Here is a 26,756-nt window from a genome sequence, read left to right as displayed (position 1 = left end):
TGCTAGAACATAGGTAACAGCTAGCTGGTGTGCAAACATGCGATGTTGCCACTGACTGGGAGGGCCCCAACTCCTCCTTCACCTCCTCTTTCTCAATCACTCAAGATAATCCTTCAAGAGCTGGCTCAACCAGGTGATTGGCACATCCCTGAATATCGAGCACAAGTAGCATCTAATCCTCAAACTGTTGCCATCCTCTGTTTTTCAAATGGCTGCCTGATCCTTTATTATCTTGTTTTCCTAACTATAAAATCGGATCTTCATGGTTTATTTGGAATTACACGGTTTCCTCAGTAGAGGAAAACATGTACTGTGTAATGTAGGACTGTGTAGGTTGGGTTGATATAATTGCACTGTGGACAAACTGTCTTCATCTAAACAACAGTCTTCGTCTAAACAATGGTTTGATTAGAGAAAACTGGTGGACAAAGGTAGAAGGGTGGTGCATCATTCACAGCTCCTGAGGAATCTGCCCTTCTACTCCCTAGCCAGGCCGTGGCCAGCACCATCTCCCTGAAAATTAGTGGAATGAGCTCAGGACATGTTGGGGTACAAGTAAGGCAGCTCTTTGTGCCCAGAATGTCCCTGCCTTGGTTTCCATACATGTCAGGACTCCTTGGTCTGCATTTCCTTCCATGGGCTCACAGATGGATCTTAGGAGCTACCAGGCCCTCGGGTGCAGGGACCCAGGTCTTCCCCTGGTCCTGCTGGATCTATCACAGACATTTCTTTCACCCTTAGGAACAGAGACTCATCTCTTCAGCATGTGGTGCTAACATGAGTCTCAGCCAGGGACTAAGAAAAAACACCAAAATGTCAGCACTTAACACCTGAGGGAGAGGGATACTCCTGCAGCAAGTGTTGGAGATGCTTGAGGTTTTGGCTCTGGGGGCCCCTGATCTCACCCTGTCTTATCTCTAAAGTTTGGTCCAGGCATGACTTAAACAGGCAAGGTCAGTTCCTCTGTCCAGGTATGAGTTACATGACAGTTAACCAGTGTTAAGGATGTAAGTTAGAACAGCAAATCCAATTTTATCCCCCCAGGCCCACCCCTGAACTTTTCATAAATTATCTACACAAGATATCTGCATTGTCTGTCAGAAGGCCCTGAGAGGTGGGAGGTTTCCCAGGGTCTCTTGCCCAGACTTTCTCAACATGCAATGATTTAACCACAAAGAGCCTGGTAACTTTCAACGGGTGCCTGCTAGTGGGGATTGTGATATGTCCTCCATAGCATCTGTCTGTCCTTCATGCTACAGCATGTACATGATAGGAAGGGAGCAGCAACCTGCCAGAAAAAGCTTTCCCAGGTGGAATAAATTGCATTCCCTTCATCCCAAACACCTGCATTGGTCCTCAGGCAGGATTGATAGCCGAGTGCTCTGCTGAACTCTTGGAGAAGCCTGGCTGCCTCTTATCTCATTGACAGATGTTTTTGTAGCTCAGCCCTGGCAGTGACAGGACGGATCTTGTTTGGGCTGTGCTGCCTTTGCCCGTATTATCTTTATTAACCACGGTAACAGAGTAGGTGGTAATTGACTGAGTTTAGCAGAGGACAATGTCAATCTGGTGTGGGAGGTGAGTGTTGGTGGGACAGAGACTCCCAGTGCTTGTGGCTGCCTGTGGTCCCAGGCAGTAGGAACCAACTGAGGAGGGGGCCATGGAGGTAGGATGAGCTGCACGAAGGGGAGAAGGCAGGGATTGTCCATGCAGTCATCCTGTGCTGCCTGCCCCAGAAGGTCTTGTGGAGTTGCAGATGAACCCAAGTCAGCAGTGCCAGAGAGTTGCTAAATAAGCTAACAAAGTTTGGGCTGTGGCAGCAGGAGCAGCAGAGGTCACTACGTGAAGTCATCCTGACATGGAGAAGGCACCAGCTGGTGAAATGTGCCCAGCAGTGGGCACCAGGCCCTTGGAGAGGGAGCAAATTTTTGGACAAATCAGAAGGGAATGAGGAAAATAGGAAGGAATGTAAGATGCGTGCTCTGCCTGAAAGAGCTGGCTGGTGGTGGTGCTAGGAGAAAAGAAGTGAGGCAAGGGCAAGGTTGGAAGGAGACAAACACCTGTTTTTTTTCCTCTGCACTGAAAAAGAGGGAAGGGGGTTATATCATGGTAAATGAGATTTATACTCGGCCTAAGTCCTCTGGCACACGAATTGTGCTCAGCTTGCTGCGGCAGTGGTCAAGCCTATGCCTCCCCCCAGCTGTCCCTTGGCCCGATGTAGGCAGGAAAATGGAGAGGTCAGCAGGTGAGATGGTTTCTTGTCACCCACAGACACCATCTTCCCTTCCACCCATAACCTATCCAGGACCAGGGACACCCTTGTGGGAAAGGCAGCAGCCCCAAGCCGTGTTACTGAAGGGGGGTGGGGTGGGGTGGTGTATGCTGGGACAGCAGTAGAATCATAGAATGGTTTGGATTGGAAAGGACCATGAAAGTCATCTAGTCCAACCCCCATGCAGTTAGCAGGGGCATCTTCAGCTAGATCAGGTTGCTCAGAGCCCCGTCCAACTCAATCTTGAATGTTTCCAGGGACGGGGCATCTACCACCTCTCTGAGAAGCCTGTTCCAGTGTTTCACCACCCTTGGCATGAAAAAATTCTTGTTAATACCTAATCTAAACTTCTCTTTCAGTTTAAAACCATTTTCTGTTGTCCTATTGCTACAAGCCCTGCTAAAACGTTTTGTTTGCTTTTGTCCTGAAGTAGCATTCTATAAAGACCGGATCCCCGTTCTTGCCCAGGTTACCACTTGCAAGTCGAGTAAGACACTCGCTCATAGAATCATAGAGGTGTGTCCTCACACGTGGGCTTTGCTGCTCGTGCCCCAGAGACCTGACGGAAGGACCACCCGCACAGAGATACTCGTGGGTCGCCGGCGGCCCCGCGTGCGGGCAGGGGGCGCTGCGGGGCGGAGCGATGCTGCCACCCGGTGGCCGCGGCCGGGAGCACCGGGAGCGGGGAGCCCCCGGGAGAGGGAGATGCCCCGGGAAGGGGGGATGCCCCGGGAAGGGGGGATGCCCCGGGAGAGAGGGAGCCCCGGGGGGGGGGGGGGGGGGGGCGGGAGGGGGTGATGCCCCGGGAGAGGGAGAGCCCCGGGAGAGGGGGAGCCCCCAGAGAGGGGGAGCCCCGGGGAGGGGGGGAGGGGAGAGCGCCGGGAGAGGGAGAGCCCCGGGAGAGAGGGAGCCCCACCAAAAGGAGATGTAAAATATTATTAGTTCTGTGGCTGAAAATGCTAGGACAATGAATGGTTGAATTAAGATTAGGATGGTGATAAAGATTCGTTTTTGTGTTGTGGATTCAGTGTGTAGATGATTTTGACTTGCTATGATTATTAGGAAGGTGGGAGCTCGAGGAGAGCGCGGGGTCCCGCTGCCGTCCCACCTCGCTCTGCTCTGCCCTTCCCGTCGTGCTGCTACCGCCCCGCTCCATGCAGCTCTGTGGTGCCACACGGCCTCACGGCTCACATCTTCACAGAGAATTTTACATTTTGGCTGTTTGTGGAGTGGAAGAGGAGAAACCGAGAGATGTATCCGGTCCATTGACTCCTGTGGGGTGGCCAAAGTCCAGCAAAAACTGGAAGCATAGGAGTGCAGCACTCAGAGCATCCTGCAGAGATCTTGGGTGCAGGACTGTACCGCAGTCAGGAGAGCAAGAGTCTAAGGCAGGCTGGACCCGGATTGTGGAGGGATTTGATCACCATCTGCATGGGATGCAGAAAGGGTCAGTAGTGCTCATACAGTGAGCTTTCTGAAATAGGGGATTGCTGGTTTGTAGACAAGAGCTGCATGCTATGAAATTCTGGGACCTGCCCAGCAAACGTAGGTGGTAACAATATGGAGTTTAAGAGATTTACTAAACTCATAAGCCTGTAATTGATGATTAGATGAAAGGCAGTGAATCACAAACAATAGCTAGTGAAACCACACAATATTTCAATGAGATTTACTGTGAATAAATTGAACAGAGCCTTGCCCACACTTCAGGGACTAGATGCTTAAAAAAAGTGTTGGTGCATCTAACGGTGGGAACACCAGCAGGAACACAAGTTCAGGAGAAGAGGAACAATGTCACAACAGAGACCTTCTTTTACTAGTCTGCCATTATGTGATTCATAGTATTCGCTCAAGAAGCAGAATATAATGATGCTGTTTACTGTCACGCTTGCTTCTGTTAACAAAGCTGGTGAAAGGTCCCATCTCATCTCTCAGTTCTGATGCTTCCTGTTATTTTCTTCCTATGCATTAGCCTGTGCGTTAGCACAACTTCTACCAGTTGAGGACTGTACTGTTTTACAAGCTTTTCCTCTTCAACTAGCTCTTACTGCTTCTATAGATTTTAAATGGTTTTAAATTTTATATACTACCTTGTCATAGAAGCCTATTGAGTGCTAGTAGGGAAGGCCTCTTTGGGACTAAACAGACAAGATTTTGAACCTCTTTCTGCTGGAACTGAGCTATAGAAAGACAGGCTGCATCTGCCAGGAATCTGGTGGGATGAGAGTCTGGAGGTTTTCCTTGCTTGGGTCTGTTTGCCTGCCATAGAAGATCCATCCAGTTTCTTCATCTCTGTGCCTGCTTTTATTTTCTTTCCTACTCATGTAATCTGTAAGTCCTCTGAGGGAATGGACTATACAGAGGCAAAGGACTCCTGGTTAATAGAAAGGCCTTTGTGGTATAATGGCTTTTTCTTTTTGTGTTACATGCCATTTACTGGCTGGTTCTTCACTTTGTGTGCAGAGACATTGAGGCAAAGCAGCGAGCAGTTTGTCTGAAGAAGCGGCTAGTGTCAAGGGTTCAGAGGAACAGGCCTTCCAAACAGGTGTTTGAAACCCAGGAGCGAACCAAGGAAGACTGATCAGCACCCCTTCCTCTCATCACGCTTATTCAACACAAGCTTATAAACTGCTGTATTCTCAGGGGCACTATGCAGGGACTCATCTGCCTCTGGCAGATAGCTGGGTTGGTGAAGATATTAATATCTCTGATTTCTGAGTCCTGCTTTGTCTTTGCAGGGACACTGGCAGGTGTTTGCTGCTGATATGCCATGGGACACAGGCTGCGTGTGTGTCGTCTTTGCTGGCTGTGCTCAGTCTGGGTCAAAGGAGCAGCCTGTAACCAAACGCCTTGCCACTCGCACCACCAGCAGCCTAGACAACGGGAAACTGCTCTTTGAGCACCTTGTAGAAAGCTGCTTGATATTCTAAGCATGGGATGCCTCCCAGAGTGAACTTCTGGTTGGTTACCACCACAGAACCAGTTGCATTGCACAAGAGGAAGCACCTTTTGCTATATATATTATTAGTAATGAATTATTATAAATTAAAAAAAAATCATTACTAATAATACACCACGCTGGGAAAATTTTCAAAATGCAGCACTAACAGCTTACTCAGCACTAAGGTACTCTGCCCAGAAGTCTATTTTTTTTTTTTTTTTTTCAGATATTTAACTGTTGGTTAGTGCTGCCACCACCACTTTCCCATCCCCTCTCCCTGATGCAGTCCCTGGGGATAACCATCAGCTCCAGTTCAGCTCATGCTTTCTGGAAGCCTGAACAAAATGCTTGTGTATGAGCTGCATGTGAACCTACTGAAAATGAATCATCACTAAGAGAATGAACATTGCAGCAAAAATAAGAAAGTGGGAACGTGGGTATAGAATTATTTATCCATGGCTGTGCCTTTTTTTGTTTTAGTTGCAGTGAAGACTGACTATAGTACATCACACAGTGCTATAACTTTGCTGTATATGGTTTCTCAAGAATGAGATATCTGGGAATCTTTAAACCTCTCTGATGATTATTAAGCTTCTGGAAGAAAACTAAAAGAACTGTTCAAAATTCAGATAGAGGCTGGTTATGTTACAGAGCTGAACACTTCAGTCCTCATCCTCCAGCAAGGGGGTAGAAGAAAGGATGGCAAAGTGAAGACCTTCAAAGCTGAGCTTCCAGTCCTGCTCAGCTCAGACTGTTAGTCTGTAACTGGTGTCCTAGCATTGTCTCTAACTGGAAAAAGAAGATCCCCTCAGGGGTGCTCCAGCAATAGCTGGTGAGCTCCTGGAGAGTCTGTCCTCATGGGTCTGGCAAGAAGATTTATCTTCAGTGTCTCAAACGTCTGTTGAACTTTTTTTTCAAACTGTGAAATCTAAATGCTTTGTAGTTCTAATTCAGTGTTTGATACTGCTGTTTTGGGGAATTTATGAGCTCTTTGGTGCCCTCTTCTCCTTACATTGTGGATTTAAGAACATTGTCTAAAGGTATGTGTGCCTGGCACAGCAACCAGTAAGTGTGGGGTTTTTTCCACAATTTGTTGTGTGTTTCATGTCACATCTTCCCTATCATAATTATCTCATCATCTCTAACCATCTTGTCCTTTAGATTACCTTAACCAGGAGCATGGAAGTGAGCACTTTGTACGCATGAATCATGTGTGTTCCTGCTGCTTTGTTCACCTGATGTCTGGATACGGGATACTGGGAGTGCTGAAGGTCAGGGGGTGGAGAAAAGGGATGTTGAGCTCCATATGTGAGATTGGGGACGCCTTAAGCACCCCCAGGCAGGCAGAACGTTCAGGTAAGGAGGAAGATGGACTGATCCACATATGTAATCCTAACTCTGCACCAGTATTTTGCCTGTGGAGAGGTCACTGAGTCTCTGTTAGTAGTTCGGGTAGGGTGGACAGAGGAGAGCGCGAGAGTCTTCGTGCAGGTGTTCAGTGATATTGGAGACTGATTGCAGGAAGAGAAGCTTACTCTGTGTAGGCTTGTCTATGAGATTTAATACAGAGAATAAGAGAGCAAACCTGTGAAAAGACAGGACTATACCAGGCAAAACTGGAAATAGCAACAGCTGGAGCTGCCTGCTCCCTCCCCACCCCCAGGCGGCAGCAAGGAGTATTCCCTGGCCCCACAGGTGCCGCGGCTGTTCCCCCGGGGAGGATCAGGTGATGGCTGAAGCCTTGGGACGGCATCTGCTTTGGTGGAGTGATAAATTCACGTATAGCTCGAACCTAGTCCTTCCTCAGGTCGGAATATATAATTTGGAAAAGGTGCTTTTCCACGGATACAAAAGGCCAGCAGGCGCCGCAGGGCTGATGTAAGTTCTGCAAAAGCAGAAGAGTTCCAGAGTTTCCAAATTGAACACTGTAAGTTTATTCCCATTTTTTTTTACTCCTGCTTTTCACAATAAGGTAGCAGAGAGGATGCTGCGGAGACGCTGACCGGGATGACGTTTCGGGACGAACCGAGCGCCTTCCTGACGCGTCCGCAGCGCTGGGCACGCGAAGGGCTCTGCTCCGAGCCGAGGCGGCGGCCCCGCCTGCACGCTCGGGACCTCCCGAGCCCGGGGCTGAGCCTTCCCCGCGCATCCCAGCGCTCCGCCGCGGCTCCAGCGCTCGCTGCGCCCCGCTCTGCGCCGTTCCCCGCCATCCCGGGGCCGCCTCCTAGCAGCCTCCTATTCCCACGACGGTATCCGGATCTGTTCGCTCTCCTAGAAAGCTCGTCGGTGCTCCTAGGACAGCTGGGATACCGGGGCTGATGGGGGTTCCTGGCGCCGGCTGGTGCCACCCCTCGGGTAGGTGTCACCAGCTGAGCCGCTATAAAAGCGAGGGGGGACGTGTGCTGCCTCTGGGAAAGTGGCGGTGTGTGTTCTCTGGGCTGCTGGGGCCGACAAGGCTCTTTGGTGTTGACTATTTCTCTCTTTGCTATCTACAACTCCAGCCTGAGCAGGCAGTCTTCACAATTCCAGTTAAAAAGTGTTTCTGCTAGCAGTGACTAGCAATGAGCTCATCTCACCTAAACAAAGGAGCTGAGAGCCAGTTTCGAGCCTCAGAGGAGCATGAGCTGGAGGCAGTGGGGAAAAAAGCTTGGGATAATCCTGTTTACAATGGCTCTCCCTCTACCTCTTTGAAGATTAAAGCCATCTACAACCCCAAGTCCATCCTGGAGAATCCCTATGAGAACTTTGAAGAGGCAGGGGATGCACTGACGTACCAGGAAAAGCAGAGCAAAGCTGTGGATGGGAAGACAAGTCGTTTCCTCAAGTGCTGCTCCTATATCTTCAGAGGCATCCGAGGTAAAGCTCTGGTATCTCACTAGGAAGGGTTTACTAGCCCTTGGGAAGGACAGTGGTATGGGGTGGGGGGGGTAAGAGGTGTGGGGATGCAGAAGGTAGAAACCCCATAGTATCTTTGTGGCCCAGGAACCTGCCCAAAACAGACTAGCATTACCCCAGAGGTTGTCTTTGGCTGACTTGGAGGGAGCATCCTTGTTCTGTGAGCTCCAGAGTCCATCCCGTTACATTTTCTACAAGGCAGCATGTACAGATGGACTTAGCAGTGTGCTCATGGTCATGCAATGAATCTCTTGGCAGAACTTGGGACAGAGCTTAGGTGTCCTGGATCCATAGGAGCCATTGCTCTGGTGATGAGACTATTCTGATGAACTGCTAGTTTCCAGTTTAAAAGACAAAGAGGGATGAAATATTACGTAGAAGAAATCAGAAAGCTGGGAACAAGTTAGGTGTCCTGTAAGGATACAGCCCTGGGCATGGGCATTTGTTGAACAATTTCTTACGGAAGGCATACAGTCCTAATGCTGTAAAGCAGGGAAGCAAAAGCAATAAACTATTTCTTGGGGAAACTACTGTTTTCTTGCCAATGTATCTGCCTTCCTGATTTAACGAAGCTTCTGGTGTTGCTTTTCTTCTTCCTGGTCTTGCAAGAACCTTTCACAGAGCTGTACCCTCTAACAGTACATGTGAGTAAGTAACAGTATAGTCCGGTCCTAAATTACACAGCAATTGTCATTGCAGTTACAGTCTAACACTATTATTTCACAGGGAAGCCAGAGCTGAGGCTTTAGAGGTTTCTCCTGGTCAAGGAGCAGTGCTGAGTGGGCTCTGTGGGTGATTACAGATTGCTCGGAGACAATGTATAATTTACCTGGTTTGTTCTGATATCCTTTCTTCGAAGCATTGTTTGAGACTTAAAAGGAAAAACAAATCCATACTTTCATATCAAAATTCCATTTGTGAGATACCAGCCTTGAATTTGGAGCATGGAAATGAAAATGTGTCAGGACACTACAGCATTCCGGTCTTCTGTGATTGTTGCAGCAATGTGTACTGCAAGCAAGTGTTGTAGAATAGTGTTGTAGAACAGACTAGAGCTGGGAGGATGAGGTCCAAAGGCCAGTGCAGCCAGAAGAAGGGCCTGTATCAGCCTCACAGAGGTGAGGACTTCTTCCTTGAAGATTTTGAATCCTTCCTTTGCATCATTACTAGCTGCTAATTATTTTTCATTACCTCTTCAAAGGCATTGCTGGTCTCCCCCTGCTCTTTTCTGTTTAATCTTGTTAGTGCCTCACTAACATTCGAAAATGGAAGTAGTAAAGATAAATTGCTTAGCCAAGAACAATTTGTGGGGTTTCTTTTTGTTTTAGAAACGTTCTTGTGGATTATGTATCCGTATCTCTTGGGGGTATAGGTCATTGTTGGCTTATTAAGTTCTTTTCTTGTCCTCACCTGCAACTGAGCTGGACTACCAGTGAGTAGCTGTTGCTCCTAGTGACACCAATCAGGACTATTCCTCTCTAAATTGGGTCTTTTGGTTCCTGCCTGCCTTCTGCCACCTCAGCTGTTCTTGGCTAGCCTACAAACTGAATTTGCTGGGTATTAGAGTGTCCCTGAATTTAGTTGTTCTCAGGTACACTTCTATTCCCAAAGCAAAGAAAGTTGGTGCCTTTGTTCCCAGCATGTGGATAGTAGGGGTACCCTGCCTGTAAAACAAATAAACCTGTTAAGATTGGGGTGCAGTCATAACTAGAGATGAAGGGCATAATTTAAAAGCGATCTAAACAGATAGGTGGTTGTTGTCCACTGTTTTTGTCTGTTGTGGAGATTCCTGTAAACCACATGCTACTCTCCTGCACGTGAGTTAATTCAAATCTTCTCCAGGCTGTCATTCCTGTTGCTGGTCTGGCATGTCTAGAACAGGCTACTGGTTTGTCTGTCCAGGAATGAGGGTGGGTGCTGCAACAGGCACTGTGGTAGCTGATAGTGCAGAAAGCTCTCTAATCTGTTGAGATGTCAAAGAGCTATCAAAAGGACAGCAGTAAATGTGCACAGACCACTAAACCACTTCCGCTTGCTCCAAAGAAAAAAGCCCTTTGTCCTCTGCCAGAAATTACTTCAAATGTGTTGTCTTTGATCAGCTTTGATCCTGGCTTGTGTGACTATGATTGTTGCATACCACAGGGGATAGGCATCAAAACTGAGCTCTCTAGAAGCTGCAGAAAGCAACAAGACTATGGGTATTATTGACATGGCTTCCATCACTAGGCTTTCAAGTGGAAGTTCTTACGCCTTTCAACTTCAGGAGCATTTCAGAAATCACAAAAGGAAGTCATTACAACAAGAACAAACAAATACGCTAATGGTGTCAGGCAGTTCATCAAACCCAAAATATCAAGGCTTCTTTTAAATGTAGTGGTTCTCTCTTTGATCAGCCCTGGCAATGTTTAACGAGTTGCTTTTGCTGTGTGACGATATCGGATCACAAGCTGGTGCAAATGGCGTAACTGTACTGAAGTCAGAAGAGCTCCATTGACAGACATCCTGAAGAGAATCTGGCTCTAAATTCTGTGCTGAAAATATTGAGTTGGGTTATTTGAGTCTTATGACCTACAAGAAATCTGCAAGGTTTTGGGTAAGCAAGGTAATCAACTAGTGGTGGACTGAGAACATCAGGAGCAGTTCTGCTATGTAAGTCCTATCAGAAAGTCAGCTGTTGGCACATGGATGACAGAGAGAAAGTTTTGTGTTTCCAAGAGTACTTGCGATAGACTGAATTTCTGCAAAGAGTAAGCTGAAAAAAAAGCGGGAAAAGATCAGTCCATATTGAACACCAACAGAAAATTGGGAAGTAAGTTAGCAAAAAAAGAAAGCCAGTATATTTCAGTTTCAATCAGCCCCAAATCTTTTGTTCATGCTGGAATAATTCTTTTAGGGGTTATTTTACACGTTTTTACAGCTCTTAGTGAAGTTTTGAAGAGAAAAGCGTGTGACAAAAATTCAACTCTCAAGTGTTCTTTGGGAACAGGAATTCAGTTCCTTACATGCCTTTAAGAATTGACATCAAAACTCCTCAATTTCTTTTTCACACTCAACAGGTCTGTGGGGCACTACACTGACTGAGAACACAGCTGAAAACAGAGAGCTTTATGTGAAGACCACACTGCGAGAGCTGCTAGTCTATATTGTGTTCTTGGTTGACATCTGTCTACGTAAGTAGCTGTCACATCTCATAGGTATCGTTTCTGTGTGCAGCGTGAGGGAAACAGTGTGAGGTTTTATTATTAGCCTTCCTCACTCCTGTAAGCGTTAAATTTGTTGAACGTGCACTCACTGCAGCAAGCAGATGTGTCATTAACCTACAGAATAGCTGCTGCACACACAAATAACTTAACTAACTCTTGATCTACACCTAATTGATATTAGTTAAGTTGGAGCAGTATTTTCTGATCTGTTATCAGTTCTAGCCACTGACTCCACCATACTGGGAGAATCTGCCCAGGGTCTCTTCTTAGTTTTACAGTGAATGTTTAAACCCCAGAGAGCAGCTCTAGAAACTGCTTGAGTTCAAAGACACCGGATTCAGAGAGATTTTTCCCCTTTGGGACTGGAGGGGTGGCTGAGGCGATAAAGCAGATGGCAGCTCATGCTGTTGTTCTTGGTTGGATTTAATGCTGTCCGTGTACTGAATGGTTGCTTACAGGCTTTGTGTGGGTAGAACAATGGCTGTTTACGTTTTGGGAAGATTCATTCATTATCACAAATGAGCACCTGTGGCATGGGACAGTGAAGAGGAGTATATTTCATAAACCCTATGGCAGGAGAGATAGACAGACAATACTGACTTAAGTTGCTATCACACTAAACCAAGGAGACAATGCTTCAGTCACACTTCCTAAAGAACAAAGATACAAACACAGACATGCGTGTGGTCACACACTGACTCATCCAGAAGTGCTGGAGGGGGGGTGTCTTGAATGTCAGATGCTTTATTGTCATGGTGCCCTTTCAATAGTAGGACATGTTCTTAGTGATCACTGTGATGGACACTTTTCTGCAGGAGAGAGCACTGGAGAGTTGAAACAATATGTTTGGGGAAGTTAGAGCCTGCTCCTCTTTGAAGTTTCTTGGTAGATAAGAACTTAACTGGAGCTTTTTACTTGGGAAAATAATCTCTGTACCTTTATGGGTTCAGATCAGAACTTAAAAATACAGATCATGGACTTTGTATGGAGAAAGAAAATTTCTCCTAGGAAAAAAAATGCTACCCATGGTATTCAGTTGCATCACCTAATGGTCTTCTCCAACTTTTAAAATTTCATAGTCTGTCAGTCTGACAGTTTGAATTCTGGAACGTGCAAGAGATAAGTTTGTAAATCCCTGAGAAAGCAGAAACAATATAGTCAGTGTTCCCAAGGTTTCTTCTCTTGTGCTTTGCTCAGCTTACTTGTGATAGTATAAGATACACAGAAACTGAATACATATATATGTTTGTGTCAGGCTGCAATATTAAGTTACAAGGGAGGATCCTACTCTTGTCTCTTCTCTTAGTGACATATGGAATGACAAGTTCCAGTGCCTATTACTACACCAAAGTGATGTCTGAGCTCTTCCTGCAGACCTCTACGGACAGCCGTGTCTCCTTCCAGTCCATCAGCAGCATGGCTGACTTCTGGGTGGTGAGTATAAGTCTGGCCAGGCGTGGGGAGCCCTGGAAATCACAGCTAGAGTGGAATATTCAATTCCCTCTCAATGTGCTACCTGGTGCTTTCAGAAAAGCATTTTTCTGCCACCAGTTCTGCTCTGTCAAAGAACTGTTGAAGGAATAATATGAGCCATAGTGCATGTTGTTGAGATACTGCAACCACTTCTCTCTGATAGTCAGGCAGAAATTGTCACTTAGCTTTGTCTTTTCCTGCTGTATTAAAAAAGCAAAATGAAGTGTGGCATCTCTGTTTTCCATCCAATTTTTCCAAGGCACTGGCACACTGCCTTTTCCACACTTCATGCCAGGACTGTTTCTTGAGGCTTGTATTTACTGAAGCGGAAGAGACAAAGAGGCTTGCAGGGCCCTCGTCTCTTCACCAACCCAACCAGATGCAGCAACCATTTTAGAGACCTGTGAGGAGCCAGCAATAACCCTGCTACCCAGCATCCCTCCTCTGCCCTGTGGCTCCACCAGCCCTGGTCTTTCCCCTCCTTAGCATGTATCCAACACAAGGTTCTGCTGCTTTCCATCTTCAGGAGTAGAGAGGGGTGGGTCAGGTCTTACTGTCTCAGACCAAGAAAATTCCTCTGATATATGGGCTATGAAGAAGTTGTTCTTCTCTCCCTCTTTTGCAGTATGCACAAGGCCCCCTCCTGGATAATCTTTACTGGACAAAGTGGTACAACAATGAGTCCCTAGCAGCTCACAGCAGCCAGTCATACATCTATTATGAGAACCTTCTGCTGGGTGTCCCACGCATACGACAACTGAAGGTGAAGAACAATTCCTGTGTGGTCCATGATGACTTCAAGGAGGAAATCTCAGGCTGCTATGATGTATACTCAGATGACAAGGAGGAAAGGGTCTCCTTTGGACTCATCAATGGAACGGCGTAAGTACATCTTCTGCTGCTCAGGATTAGAAAATCTGTGATTTCCTTTTTTTTTTTCCTTTTCCTTTGTTTCCCCAAATTAGTGTCTTCTGGTTGAAATATAATCCTCCGAGCTACAAGATGCCAGAGTTGAGTTTTTCTTATAAGGCTGGAATTCCCCACAAAGTCAGTGGCAGCCAGGCCTTTTGCTTTTGCCAAGCATCTCTTTGAGGAAAACCGCAACAGAATGAGTGGCAGAGTGGGACCTGTTGGGAAAACTGTGAAAAATCCAGCAGAGAATTAGGTAGAGATTGTTGTCTGTTTTTAAGAGTGAGGATGAAGAGACCTTTGGGACCAGATCAATCAAATGGGTGACACTATCTGCTTCTCTCCTGGATTTCAGGAGCCAGAGAGAAGGGAAACCTCTTTCTCTATAATAATGTGAAATAGCTGCAGTTTAACTCTTTGCTGCTGCATGAGTCTTGGTCTGTCAGTGAGAGGCTATTGTTCATAAGAAAATATGAGTGCAAGTGTGTTATAAGCAGAGGGTTGTGTGCAATACAGTAGAAGGCAATGCAGCAGATCCTGGGAGTAACCTCCATGCAAACAAGACTGTGGCATAGTCAATGAACCTGCAGAATTTTTCCTCCATAGTATTACAACTTGTGCTGTGTAACTCCTGAGAAGCATTAGATCAGAAACCTATCAATAAAGAACTGATGTAGACTCAGATCTGGAATAGAAATTAAGCACCAACTCTTTAATTAAGAACTGCTCTGTCACTTGGAGATATGGTCCTGTTTCTCCTGGCTACAAGATCATATCCAAGCCTGGGATGGTGATGCCTTTGCTTATGACTTGTCTATTACAGATGGAAGTACCATTCTGAGGAGGAGCTGGGTGGCTCATCTCACTGGGGAAGAGTAACTAGTTACAGTGGGGGTGGATATTACATAGACCTCAAGTTGACCAAAGAAGAGAGTGCTGAAGCCCTGCAAATCTTGAAGGAGAAGTTGTGGTTGGATCGGGGCACACGAGTTGTCTTCATTGATTTCTCTGTGTATAATGCAAATATCAACCTATTCTGTGTTCTGAGGTAAGCAGAGTCACACTGAATATTCTTCTGCCTCTTACTTCTTCCTCATTGCCACAGTTTCTTAAAATGCAGGTATTTTAATATGGTCCACCAGGAAGCTAGGACTGAGTGGTGTCAGTATAAGTTGCACAGATTAGCAAGAAGATTTGGTCTTCCTGACATAACCATTCACGATTCTCTTCACCTTTCACCCTTTCCTATCCTGGACAGTGAAACAGCAGAGATAAGGCTGCACAGACACATGCAAAACTCTTCCATTCATGGTTTGGTGGGTAGCTCATGTTCAGGTTTGATGCCTTTCATAGAATCATAGAATCATAGAATCCCTAGCTTGGAAAAGACCTTTGAGATCATCAAGTCCAACTGTACCTGTCTACTACTAAATCATATCCCTAAGCACTTCATCTATCCATCTTCTAAATACCTCCAGGGATGGTGACTCAACCATCTCTCTGGGCAGGCTGTTCCAAAATTATCTAAGAGCCTTTCTCCCCCGGTTTGTAATTATCAGAGTTTTCTTGTCCCCTTCAAGGTTAGTGGTCGAGTTTCCAGCCACTGGTGGTGCCATTCCCTCCTGGCAAATACGGACAGTCAAGCTTATACGATATGTCAGCGCGTGGGACTTCTTCATTGTTGCCTGTGAAACTGTCTTCTGTGTCTTCATCTTCTACTATGTGGTGGAGGAGATCTTGGAGCTGCGTATCCACAGGCTTCAGTACTTCACCAGCATCTGGAACATTCTGGATTTGGTTGTCATTCTGGTGAGGATCCTTGCACACTTTCTTGTGGAGAGCAACGGCAGAGAGGTGCAAGAGCCAAAACAAATGAAGACATGGGGAAATTGGTCTAGATAGGACAAGAGCTGATGCATGTTTTACTCCGATAATAAAATGAACTAGCAGAGTAAATGGACACATGCTGTTCTATCAGCTGTTAGGAGAAAATTCTTTCTTTAGAGCTGTCTGAGAGGCTGTGAATTCAGGGCATCATTTGGTGCATTAAGACTTTATCTTCATCCCCCAGCAGCAGACTGCAGTTGTGAAGTGTGATACTAAGGAACTCTGTGACACTGTTTTCTGTGGAAAGCATAGGCATCTGCAGCAAAGTCACTGCAGACTCTTCCTCTTTACAGCTATCCATCGTCGCTATTGGTTTCCACATCTTTCGCACCATTGAAGTAAACAGACTGTTGGGAGAGTTGCTGAAACACCCTGACACTTATGCAGACTTCGAGTTCCTGGCGTTCTGGCAGACACAGTACAACAATATGAATGCAGTCAACTTATTCTTTGCCTGGATCAAGGTATTGTAGGGGTCTGGGAGATGCCAGGCCTCCAGTCTCACATCTCGGATAGCTTGGCAGTTGACTCTTTGATCCTTCTGAGTGAATGAGGGTATCAGCTATGTAGCAGAGAAGGATTTTCCACAAAGATGTATGTACTGTTTTGCACTAAATCCTTTCACCTGGCATTCTCAGGCCGGTTATTTGGACATAATGGATAGGGAGTTAAGCTCATGTTGTGGTGTAAAAGTGGTTTTAGAAAATGCGGAGTACAATATAATTTTGTCCATCCTGTAGTATTTTAGTATTTTGGAGCATAATCTGGCAAATAATGTTTTCCTTTCATGATGGCCACCCAAAAACTGGAAACGACTCATCTATTGGCATGGACTTTGAACTTCAATCAAAGCATCTTGGCGTGGTGGAAAGCCACTCTGTACTTGGGGCTCCTCATTAGCTTCAAGGGATTTGTCCTTTTAGCAGTCCCTCTTTATATATTCCTTTGACACAGGGGAGAAAAGTCATATGTTTATGCTCCCACTGGAATGTGATAGCACACCTGGGGCAAATATCCTGAGCACTAAGTCACTGTTCCCCTAGCCTGGCTGTCTTCTCAGTGCTTTGGTGCTAGTGACACTCTTGGCCCATTAAGCATGCACATAAATGAGAGAGGCTGACCTATCTGATGGTTTGACCTAACTTTGACCCTGTTCTTTCTTCTTGCAGATATTCAAGTATATTAGCTTTAACAAAACCATGACCCAGCTCTCCTCCACTCTGGCACGTTGTGCCAAGGACATCCTGGGCTTTGCCATTATGTTCTTCATTGTCTTCTTTGCCTATGCCCAGCTGGGTTACCTTCTTTTTGGGACACAAGTGGAAAACTTCAGTACCTTTGTTAAATGCATGTAAGTCAGAACCACGTTTCCATCATTTCATCAGAAGAATTTTAACTAGTGTCCAACCCTTCCCCAATTACAAACCTCAATGTCAATCAGACACCTCTTGTATCTCTTCGTAGTAAAACCACAATGATTGGTTGCTCAAAGTCCTCTAGCTGTGACATCTACATGGGCAAAAGAACACAGTGAGGAAATTGAAGGCTACAGACATATTTTTAATTGTCTGGTGTTTATCAGTAGGGATGTAAGTCGCTAATCCTATCAGACTTTGAGACTCCTTGCAGTCCTACAATTCAGTGGAAATCCCAGCCTTTTCATGGGAGCGTTTAATGAGAAGTTTGTTTGCTGAAGCCTGTACCGCTTTCACTTAATGAGAATTTGCTAGGCACACCGAGGGTACTCAACATGTGGAGTGGTTTATCATCTTTCTGCAGAAAAGCATCATAGCTCAGCTGATAATTTAGTTTGTGTTCTGCAGAACCTTCTGTCAGCTTCTCACCTGCTGTGGGTCCATAAAGGAGGTAGAATAGTGCCATCTGACTGTCACTGAGACCTTGGCCAACTTATGTAGGCAGGTGGCTTTAGGCCTAGCTGGGTTAAACTTCTCTGTAGTTCTGATGGTAAGAGCAAAATAGCTCAAAACAAGTATTCTTTTCAGTTTGGTGTTAGTGTTTGTTTTTGGTTTTGAATTATGGAAGATGTCCAGATAGAAGCTCTATAAATTGATCACATCATTTAAGTGTCTGCACAAATACTTTTAGGTATTTGTTAGATAATGCACTTTAATTCAAACAACAATTTGAAAAACAGTACTATTTGTTGCTACAGGATATTCACGGGAAAAGCAGAAGTAATGCATTTACCTTATCAAGATGATAGCTTCAAACATCGAAATGTAAAAGTCAGAAACTTCATATTTATATTATTTATAAATATATCTGATTTTGATAAGCTAGCAGCTCTACTTCATTTCTGAAAGTTGGTAATTTCAATACAAATTCAGCATGTAGTTTTCTAAAATGTACTGTATGATAGTCTAAGATTAAGTAGACCTTTTCAAAGTGAAAGAGATAAAAATAATTTCTTACTGGAAGGAGACATTTCAGCATCATTGAACTGGGACAACTTAAATCAAAAAAAGAGGAAGCAATGCTGTATTCCTCTTCCTTAGACCTGGAAAACATTCCCAGCTCCTTAAGTAGATCAAATGCAAGGAATTTGAAATGGAGCTTTGCATTTCTCAGTCAGGATTTTCAGGCTCTGGGCTCTCAGCCTTTTCCCTGCCCATGTCTTCACAGTCTGTGTGTTTTTCTGCCTGTCTTTTTATCCTCCTCCCAATATTGGGGAATATTTTTTTACAAGGGTCAGTTCACTGATGAATTTCCAGTGAAGTCCCACAGGTAATGGATCAGGATATCTGAGATGGGGGATGACCAATGGGTAGATGAGCACCCACAGAAGGGGATTTTGGGGAAGTGAGTTAGGATACCTGTCTCAGACAGCCTGTCTGTCCGCGGGCCCGCTCAGGCAATGCATAATGTTAAGGGAGATCCCTGCTACAGCAGCAGTTTTCAGCCTGTGTTCCACAGACGTCCGGCATCCAGCTCTTGCTTATAAGGGGTCTACAAGAGATAAGTGAGATATGCAAACTTCTGATCAATAGATTTAAACTTGCTTCATTATAGGGGCTATGAATTGCAACAGGTTGAAGAACACTGTCCAATACTAACGTCCTCTCCACAGTCTCATGAACCCCTTTGCCAGAGAAGGCTTCAGTGAGTCAAAAGCCTTTATACAGGAAAATTCAGGTTGGTTTTGTTTTGGTTTTATTTTTGGCTTCTGTTTAATCCATGACACACTTTGGACAAGAAAGTTTTTGGAAACCATGTTTTATTTTCCAGTCTGTTCTTGCTCTGCAGATCAACTCCACTCCCCTCTGAAATACTATGGGTACATTTAACTTGCCAGTCAGACTGAGTAACTTAGACCCTGCTCTGGCTTGTTCCTGTGCCCATCTGGGCTGCAGGCAGGTTCAGACTTTACCTTGGGACTGTCTGAGGAGGTGGGATGAATGTATGTGTCTTTGTCTGACCTTGTGCTCTTCTTCTTCTCCAGCTTTACCCAATTCCGGATCATTCTCGGTGATTTTGACTACAATTCCATTGACAATGCCAACAGGGTTCTTGGGCCTATTTACTTTGTCACCTATGTGTTCTTTGTTTTCTTTGTGCTCCTGGTAAGCAAGAAAGCCCTCCTTGCCCCTGTATTGACAGCTCTGCTTGAGAGACTCCTCCCAACAATCCCCGAGTTAGGTGCAGTGGAAACACTAAGAGAGATTGGAAGGTTCTGTTATGATAGCTTTGCGGTGCAAATAGACCACAGTGGACAAGAGCATGTCATTGCAACTGGGGTTTTGGTGATCAGGGTGATTAAGGACCATATTTGCATCCTTTAAGGTGAAGACTAAAACTGACTAGGAATACCACTGATGTGGTAGCTGAATTCAGCTGCTCTGTTACAGGCAGTGATGGAAGCGTAGGGGACAGTCTCTGGCTTCCTAGGCAATGAATGCAGAGGGATACTCATAACAACCAGGTTAAATACCCAGTACCAGGAATCCAAATGCAGGATCTTGCAGGAGATCTTGCAGGAGAGACTACTAAAGATGGTATTTGAGCTGTGAACAAATGTACCTTCTGCCACTGCTTTAATTGCAAGGACCACCAGTGAGAAAGCACCATGTGGCTGAAATGGGCCTTCCTTCCACTCACCTTAATTTGCCCAAGGGATACCTTGTGTGGAAACAGCTTCTTGTTTAACTGAGACGTGCACAGCTATGCCTGGCTGTATCTTGCTGCTTCAGGTGCTGGAGCAGGCAAGATGCCTAATGCTTATTCATCTTCTTTCTTCCCCTTTTTCCAGAACATGTTTCTGGCCATCATCAATGACACGTACTCAGAAGTCAAGGAGGAGCTTTCAAGCCAGAAGGATGAGCTGCAGCTCTCAGACATTTTGAAGCAGGTGATGAATAGTGAAAGCTGTACTACTTTCTAGCTAAATCCTGAAGCATTTTCTGGAAGTTCCTGACCTATGTAGAATTTACTAGAGAGAAACAGTGGTTGCCAACTCCAGGCCCACCTTCTTAGTGTACACGGGAGTCTATTTCTTTTTGGGATAAATCAGTCTTTCAGATCCTTTGGCAATGGGAAGATAGAAGGCAGGGGTTGAGGGAATCCTGTTACTTGAGCATGCTGGTAGTGTTTCTGAGACTTTTCTTCACAGGACAGTCTCTAGACAAAGCTCTTTCAGGCACTGATAGTGTTTTTTGATCAATAAAACGGCAGGCCCTATTTTGCTAAGGTGAGCATGTCACAGTGGTGCAGATCTAGTGGGTTACATCTGGATTTTCTATGCACAAATTCCAGAAAAAGATCCTGGAAGTAGACAGCTCTGTGCTGTGGGATCAATGTTCTGCAAATAATCGTATTTGAGACATTATCTAAAAACAGATCATACATGGGAGCTCAGATAACAGGAGAGTCAGCAGGAGAAAAGCAAAGAGCAAACTTTGTTATGGAGACCCTGGCTACCATGTTGGTGTTGCTTTGAAGGTGTGATCCTAGTTTAGAGGTGGAGCTTTTTCAGCAGTGTTTGTTTTTTGATTCTGGAAAGCTTAAAGTCTCCCTGTATTAATTAGCATTTGCTCACCAATGTCAAATTGTCTGTTTATCACTGTTCTGCCTCCATAATTCTATGTCTATTTGCACCTTTGGTATCAGAGCTACAACCGGACACTCATGAAGCTGAAGCTGAAGAAAGAGCGGATTTCTGATGTGCAGAAAGCACTGCAGAATGGAACAAAAGAACTGAACTTTGAAGACTTTAAGAACAGCTTGAAGGAGTAAGTGAGTGAGCTTGAGGGATACCCACTTATCCCTGTCTTTTGGTCATACAGGCAATTTAAATTCTCTGGTTTTCAAGGCTGGGAGAGCAGTTAGCTCAAATCTGCCCGATGAAAGTTAGAAATAGTTATTATCTTTCCTCATGTGTTTAATCTCCCTTTCAAAATGAGTTTGTGTTGCTAAAATCGTTCCCATTTGGGATGTTTAGGTTTGTCACTGACAGAAGGAAACAATGCACTGATTTGAAAAGGGGTGCTCCTGTGCTGTTAGAGCCTAACAGTGTACTTCTGTGCCTTGAGCTTTCTCTTTCTACTATTTTGCAGACTGGGCCACGCAGACCATGAGATCACAGCAGCCTTCTCCACATTCGACAAAGATGGCAATCACATTCTTGATGAAGAGGAGCAACAGCAGATGAAGCATGACCTGGAGGCAAAAAGGGTAAAAAAAAGGGCAAGGAAAGAAACTCTTTGTTTAGTAGAGAGCACTCCAAAGTGGCCTTGGGAGTCTTTAGGTTTGTGGTATAAGCTAAGCAGGCAACTCAAATACAGCTCCTACTCTGCCTGGATGGCAGCTGAGAATATCACTGCCTGTGAAAATCTATTATTCACAATGAAGGTGACACAGAGTTAGTATCCATCTTTACAGGCATTTCTTTATCTATCTTCTAGGTTGCTCTGAATACAGAGATTGAAAATTTGGGGAAATCCTATGGTGATGACAACCTGGATGAGAATCTGACCTACGTGGAAGCAAGGAATAACCCTGCCAATAAGGCCAGCTGGGTCTCCAGAGAAGAATTTCAAGTGTATGTTCGTAATGGCAGTAGTTTAATCCCTCTGCAAATCAGAGGTCTGATTCTCTGCTGCCTCCTTCCCTGATGTAGCTGTTTACACTGTTGCTGAGCAGTTTCAGTATGATCTTGTCACTTTTTATCTTGCACGGGTGTAAATGAGCAGGTCAGGAAAGAACTGGGGCAGTTCTTGTAATGTAGTTTGCTTATCCCTGTAGAAGATTTGGTTAAGAAATTTTGCTTTCTGCCTCTTGAACAACCTCTGCAGCTGTCAGCCGGTCCACAGGCAATATGTTGTCAAGTTTCAGCTCGGAAGGTAGCCCAGACAACTGAGCCAGGGGCAGCTGATACCTTTATGAAAGGTCCTGTGGGAATAAATATACTTCATTTGTAGCCTAGTTGGTCTTCATCCTCCAGGTCTTTGAATAACACTAGGCTATTTCTTCCATAGGAGGAATATGGGACAAATATATCTTCTGTAAATATAGGAGATCCTGATTCTGCTATTGAACAACACTGAGCTATCCACTTAGGGCCATATCAAAGAAGAAGCAGGTGCAATATTTAATACTGGGATTATACTGTGATACAAACTGATTGGTGTCCATCCTAAGCAGAATAACTGATTAGAGATGAGAACACAGCATAGCAGGGAGTTATACCTTCAGTGGATGCGAATCAGCTCTCTGGTGTGGAGCATTCACTTGTGTTTGAGGTCTGGCCCATTGTCCATAGGATTTCTGCAGCAAATCCTGCTGTTCATCAAAAGAAAAAGCTTGCAAATGCTCTCCATGTCTTCCTCAGCATCCTGAAACGTGTGCTGAAGCTGGAACAGTCCATGAACAGCATTAGCTCCAAGATTGATGCAGTGATGAACAAGCTAGACATCCTGGAAAGAAACAAACTGAAGCAGAAGGACATGTTGGGCAAGCCGCTAGATAATGCTAGCAAGGTTGGTAGTCTTCCATCATGCATGAACCCAACTTCAGGGTAGATGATGAGTCCTGCCATGTAAATGGACTCAATATCACCTTTGCTTTCCTGGTCTGCCTCAACACAAGAAAAAAAGGGCTGGGCAGGGTAAGCATTTTGTATGATCAAGCCCCTTCTATTCAAGCACAGTGACAAAAATCTTCCTGCTTTCGTGTTCCCCCAGTTAACCGTGGTACCGTTAAACACTCCTTCCAGCTCCTTTGAGGCCAAAAAGATCATACTGTCCTTCCCAGAAAGAACAGCTCATGATAGTATTGTGGAAGATTGTTGGTGTGTCCACAGTGCCTCATTGCAGACTTGCAACTTTTGCCTGAAACTGACTCTAGTCAATCAACCAGCATGTTTTGGGTCTTCAGCTTTAAAGTCAAAGGCAGAAAGGTATGCAGGAGCCATGTCATTAGTTCATGGCTTTCATAGTGAGCATAGCCCAACAGTACACAGAGATCTGAGGCAGAAAGAAGCTTCTTTCCTTTGTAGAGTAGTTCTGTAATCCCTTCCCATCTGAAAGAGCAGTTTGGAGGGCCCTGCTTCTTATGTGAACATGCCCAAAAGATTATTCAAGTGTTTGCTTACAGATTTGCTTTGCCCCAGGATTTTTGTGAATATTCTGGTAGAGGGTGAAAAGGAATGACTGTCTAATGTTTGAATGTACCTTCATCATTGTATTGCAGCAGACAGTGTGTTGGATATTTAATAGAGAGGTAGGTTGTACTAATTTCTGGTAGAAGGTAGGAAGATATTTAAATATCGTGCCTTCCGTGTCTCTCTCCTGGAGTGTTGCTAGACTTCTTGGTAGTTTGCTAACAATGTTTTTGTTCTGATTCACAGGAGGAAGAATGCAGTCAGGAAGAGCTGCTCCTCCAGAGCCTAGACCAGCTGGGGAAAGAAAAAGCTGGAAGCCAGGGAATGGGATGTGTACGGGGAAATAACCAAAATGGGGTCTACCCCATCTTGCCCAAAACAAGTGTGCTGGGATCTCAGATGCCCAAAACCATCCAGCCGCAGTCTGATGTGCGCTTCTAAAGAACAGCCCAGTGCTCTCAGTCTGCCTCCTCTCAGTCACTGTCAGTCATTTCCCCACTGTTAGAAAAATCAGGACAGATGGTTGCAGATACCACTGTTGCCAGGAACTGGAGATGTGAAAAGTCAGGGATGTCCTTTTTCCAGCATAATGATGTGTAATGTCACTGAGCTAGAATTTCTGGCCCCTGTATGTCTGGATTAGGTAGAAATATGAAACCAAGTATTGTATTGGTTTTCAGCCTCCAAATAGGACGATGCAAAGTCCTTTATGCTTTCCCAAAAAGCAGAGACATCAGAATTCTGTGAACACTTATGTCCAGAGTGGCACATTGCAACTTGTTCTCTATGCACACAATTGTCTGCAGGACAAAGATGTAGTAATCACACAAACAAAAAAAGAATATAATAGTTAATGCGAGATGGAAAGGAGAAACTTAGCTATTTGTGTCTAACTGGTTACCAGTAGTTTTGTTCTGTTGTACTTTGTTTCCAGAACACTTTGGTAACCCTCTCTGTATCTTAGATTCAGATGTTGAGAAAAAGAGTATGCTAACACCTTATTCTGGGTAACTAAAATGAGAGCTGGAGGAGATCTGAAATATGAACGGAGAAGCAGTTGTTAGTGGTAGAGTCAGAGGTCTGAGTATTAGGGAATAGCACTCTGGTTACATGGTTTCTAACACAGCTGTAGACACTAAGAAGTCTTTGTTGCCTATTTTCACACTCCTTAAATTGCATTTCAAGGTATAATACTTCACAAACCAGTATCATGTATAAAAAGTTGCTACATTTTTCATATTTGTCAAGGAAACAATTTTGTTTGCACTTGTGGGTGCTGACACCATTTCAGTTTAGGAATATTGTGGAAATAAGGTGAATGTTAGTTTTGCAATCACATGTAAAATGCTTCCGTTCCAGGCATTTTTCACTTTGTAAGGCTTCTCATTCCTTGTAGTCGGTGCAGACTGTTGGGCTATTACAGAACTGCTGTAAATGTAATTCAAATATTTAGTCCCCTTCTGAGCTGTGCCAAACGTCTGCAGGACCAGCACTACAGATAAGTCGCCCACTGAGGCAGGGATGCCGCAGCCACTGCAGCGAAGCTCAAGAATCCTGCGGGCACTACACACCAGGAAGCCACCTCTACCACCCTGCTGCTTTCTGCATAGGGACCCTTGTAAGTGTTGGGGAAGGCAGGTGAGGCAAGAGGACAATGTTGTGGCAGCTGGGCTTGGATCCACGGGACAGTGACCATCAGCCTTGGGCAAGCAGGTTACAGGTAATGTGGGATTCTTTTTAGGGCAGCGGGAGGAGCAAAATAGTTGTGTTTGTGCTGCAAGGTTAGTTCATGTCTGAATCCCAGGAAACCACCTTTCTCCAGCAAAGGGAAAGCCTGGAGTCCCCACAGGCACATTGCAGCTGGGAGAGATGTCTGCCCCTCACTCTGCCTGTCCATGGCAATCACAGGAGCAGCAAGCCCGGCTTGCCAAGGTTCCCCTCTTCCCAGTGACAAGAGCTTGTCAGCCTCTTCTCCTTTGAGGTGAGAGGCAACAGTCAGCCTGCCCTCCTGAGGAGCACTGAATGAGCTCTGGCTGGGACCAGACAAGAACCACAAGCTGCACTGGTCGCCTGGAGTCATCAACAGACTGGTTAGCAAGCTCCTTTCCCCCTTTCTGGCAGGAAGACCCTTCACCCTGTGCTGTGATTTTGGTGGTACCAGTGCCTCCTCAGTGTAAAACAAGTTCTGTTACTGGTATATGGCTGTGTCTGCTTTAGCATTTTCTCTTACTTGTATGGCTCTATGCAACTGTGTCTTGTCTGTTCCTTGTCAACATGTCATCATGTATATGATGTATCGTAGAGTAGGGCAAGGCAATCACTTGTTCCCGGCGATTGCTTGTGTGTAACTGTAATCGTACATTTAAGCTGTTTGAGAAATAACATAAATGAGAAATAACATAAATACACTAAATGGTAAGTTTGTACACCTTCTCTTTTTGGATGTGTTTTTGGCCTTCCATCAGGAGCTGGCATTATTTAGATGATGGTTATCTCATAGGAAAAGTAAAGTATTTTTTTCCTTGATAGCAGGTGCATGGCTGTGTTTGTTCCAATTTGCAGAGGGTCACCTTCCAAACTGCTGTGTCTTTCTGAGAAGCTGTCTTGCAGAAGGCAGCTCTGCCTTGAGGTGGTTAAAAAAAATCTTCAGGAAGAGCTTTGGGGAAGCATAAGGTGCTCTGAAGAGGTATCACCATCAGGGTTATTTGTGTTGGTAGTTGCAGCGGCCAGGGTCTGAGCCCCACTGTGGTGAGTGCTGCATGTGCTCTGAAGAGGAGCTACTCTCAGATCCAGCCAAGGGGAAAGAAAGCGTTGCCCTAATCACAAGGTTGAGTCACAAGTTGGGGCGCGGAGAGATTCATTGATGTGTGCAGGACAAGGCATGGCAGAGATGTCTGAAAGCAGTCTTGGGTCTCTGGCAAGGGGCAGCCCCAACCAGCCATGGCCAGAAGCATGCAAAGCTCCTGGTGGTGTCTCTTCTCTCGTGTCTCCAAAAGTATAAAGCATTGGTCACACAGTACAATCCAGCTTCTGGAGTTATCAACTGTATTTAGTTTACCAGTAGATGTCAGTCAGCACCACTTGCAACCCTTAGCACTTACAGACTCCTCTCTTTGGTTTTCAAATGAGGTTGGTAACAAATCTCTCATTTGTTCTACTGAGAGAAGCTGAGACACAGAAAAATTACCTTCTCAGTGACAAGAAGACTGAAGCAGAATGCAGGGTTTCCAAAGCACACTTTATGGTACTAGATCCTCCCACTCGTGTGTTCGTTGCAAACTTTATCTGTCTCTGGCAGGTTATAGCTCTCTCTCCAGCCTTTAAACAGGGTTGGTACAAGTTTTGCTCATTTTTTGCAACCTTGTGAAAATTCTTTAATAAATGCTAGTATCGGCCTATAGCTGCTGCTGATTGGTCAGCCTTTAGTACAGGAGATTGTTGGCTGGAGACCGTCCTGTCCCTGTCTGTTGTACAAACACATCACAGCAGGAGGCACTTATAAAGAGAAACATCAGGGAACAACTATCAGTATTCATAGAGTTTATCAGTAACCAGTGAAAA

At 45.1% G+C, this 26,756-nt stretch overlaps 1 protein-coding gene across 1 annotated transcript; it reads left to right on the top strand.

Annotated features, from left to right (window-relative positions):
• Positions 1-7,774: 7,774 nt before the first annotated feature.
• PKD2L1 (polycystin 2 like 1, transient receptor potential cation channel) lies at positions 7,775-25,521 on the top strand. The gene is made up of 15 exons (XM_009570786.2): positions 7,775-8,069; positions 11,165-11,278; positions 12,618-12,745; positions 13,410-13,666; positions 14,517-14,741; positions 15,274-15,502; positions 15,874-16,044; positions 16,750-16,931; positions 19,041-19,161; positions 19,848-19,946; positions 20,705-20,826; positions 21,151-21,268; positions 21,499-21,635; positions 22,425-22,572; positions 23,442-25,521. Exons 1-15 carry the CDS (start codon positions 7,775-7,777, stop codon positions 23,634-23,636), a joined length of 2,541 nt encoding a protein of 846 aa, XP_009569081.2. The 3' UTR covers positions 23,637-25,521.
• Positions 25,522-26,756: the final 1,235 nt, after the last annotated feature.

The sequence above is a fragment of the Cuculus canorus genome, chromosome 7 (assembly GCF_017976375.1).
Source record: "Cuculus canorus isolate bCucCan1 chromosome 7, bCucCan1.pri, whole genome shotgun sequence".
Lineage (NCBI taxonomy): Eukaryota > Metazoa > Chordata > Aves > Cuculiformes > Cuculidae > Cuculus > Cuculus canorus.
Note: the sequence above shows the minus strand (reverse complement) of the source record. Positions and strands in the feature narration are given on the sequence as shown.

What these genes read in the sequence shown, in the direction of transcription:
- PKD2L1 (XM_009570786.2), top strand. Translation starts at nt 7,775, where the DNA reads ATGAGCTCATCTCACCTAAACAAAGGAGCTGAGAGCCAGTTTCGAGCC. An exon ending in CTTGGTTGACATCTGTCTAC is followed by an intron (nt 11,279 to 12,617) that starts GTAAGTAGCTGT and finishes CTCTTCTCTTAG; the next exon opens with TGACATATGGAATGACAAGT. An exon ending in TATTCTTTGCCTGGATCAAG is followed by an intron (nt 16,045 to 16,749) that starts GTATTGTAGGGG and finishes TTCTTCTTGCAG; the next exon opens with ATATTCAAGTATATTAGCTT.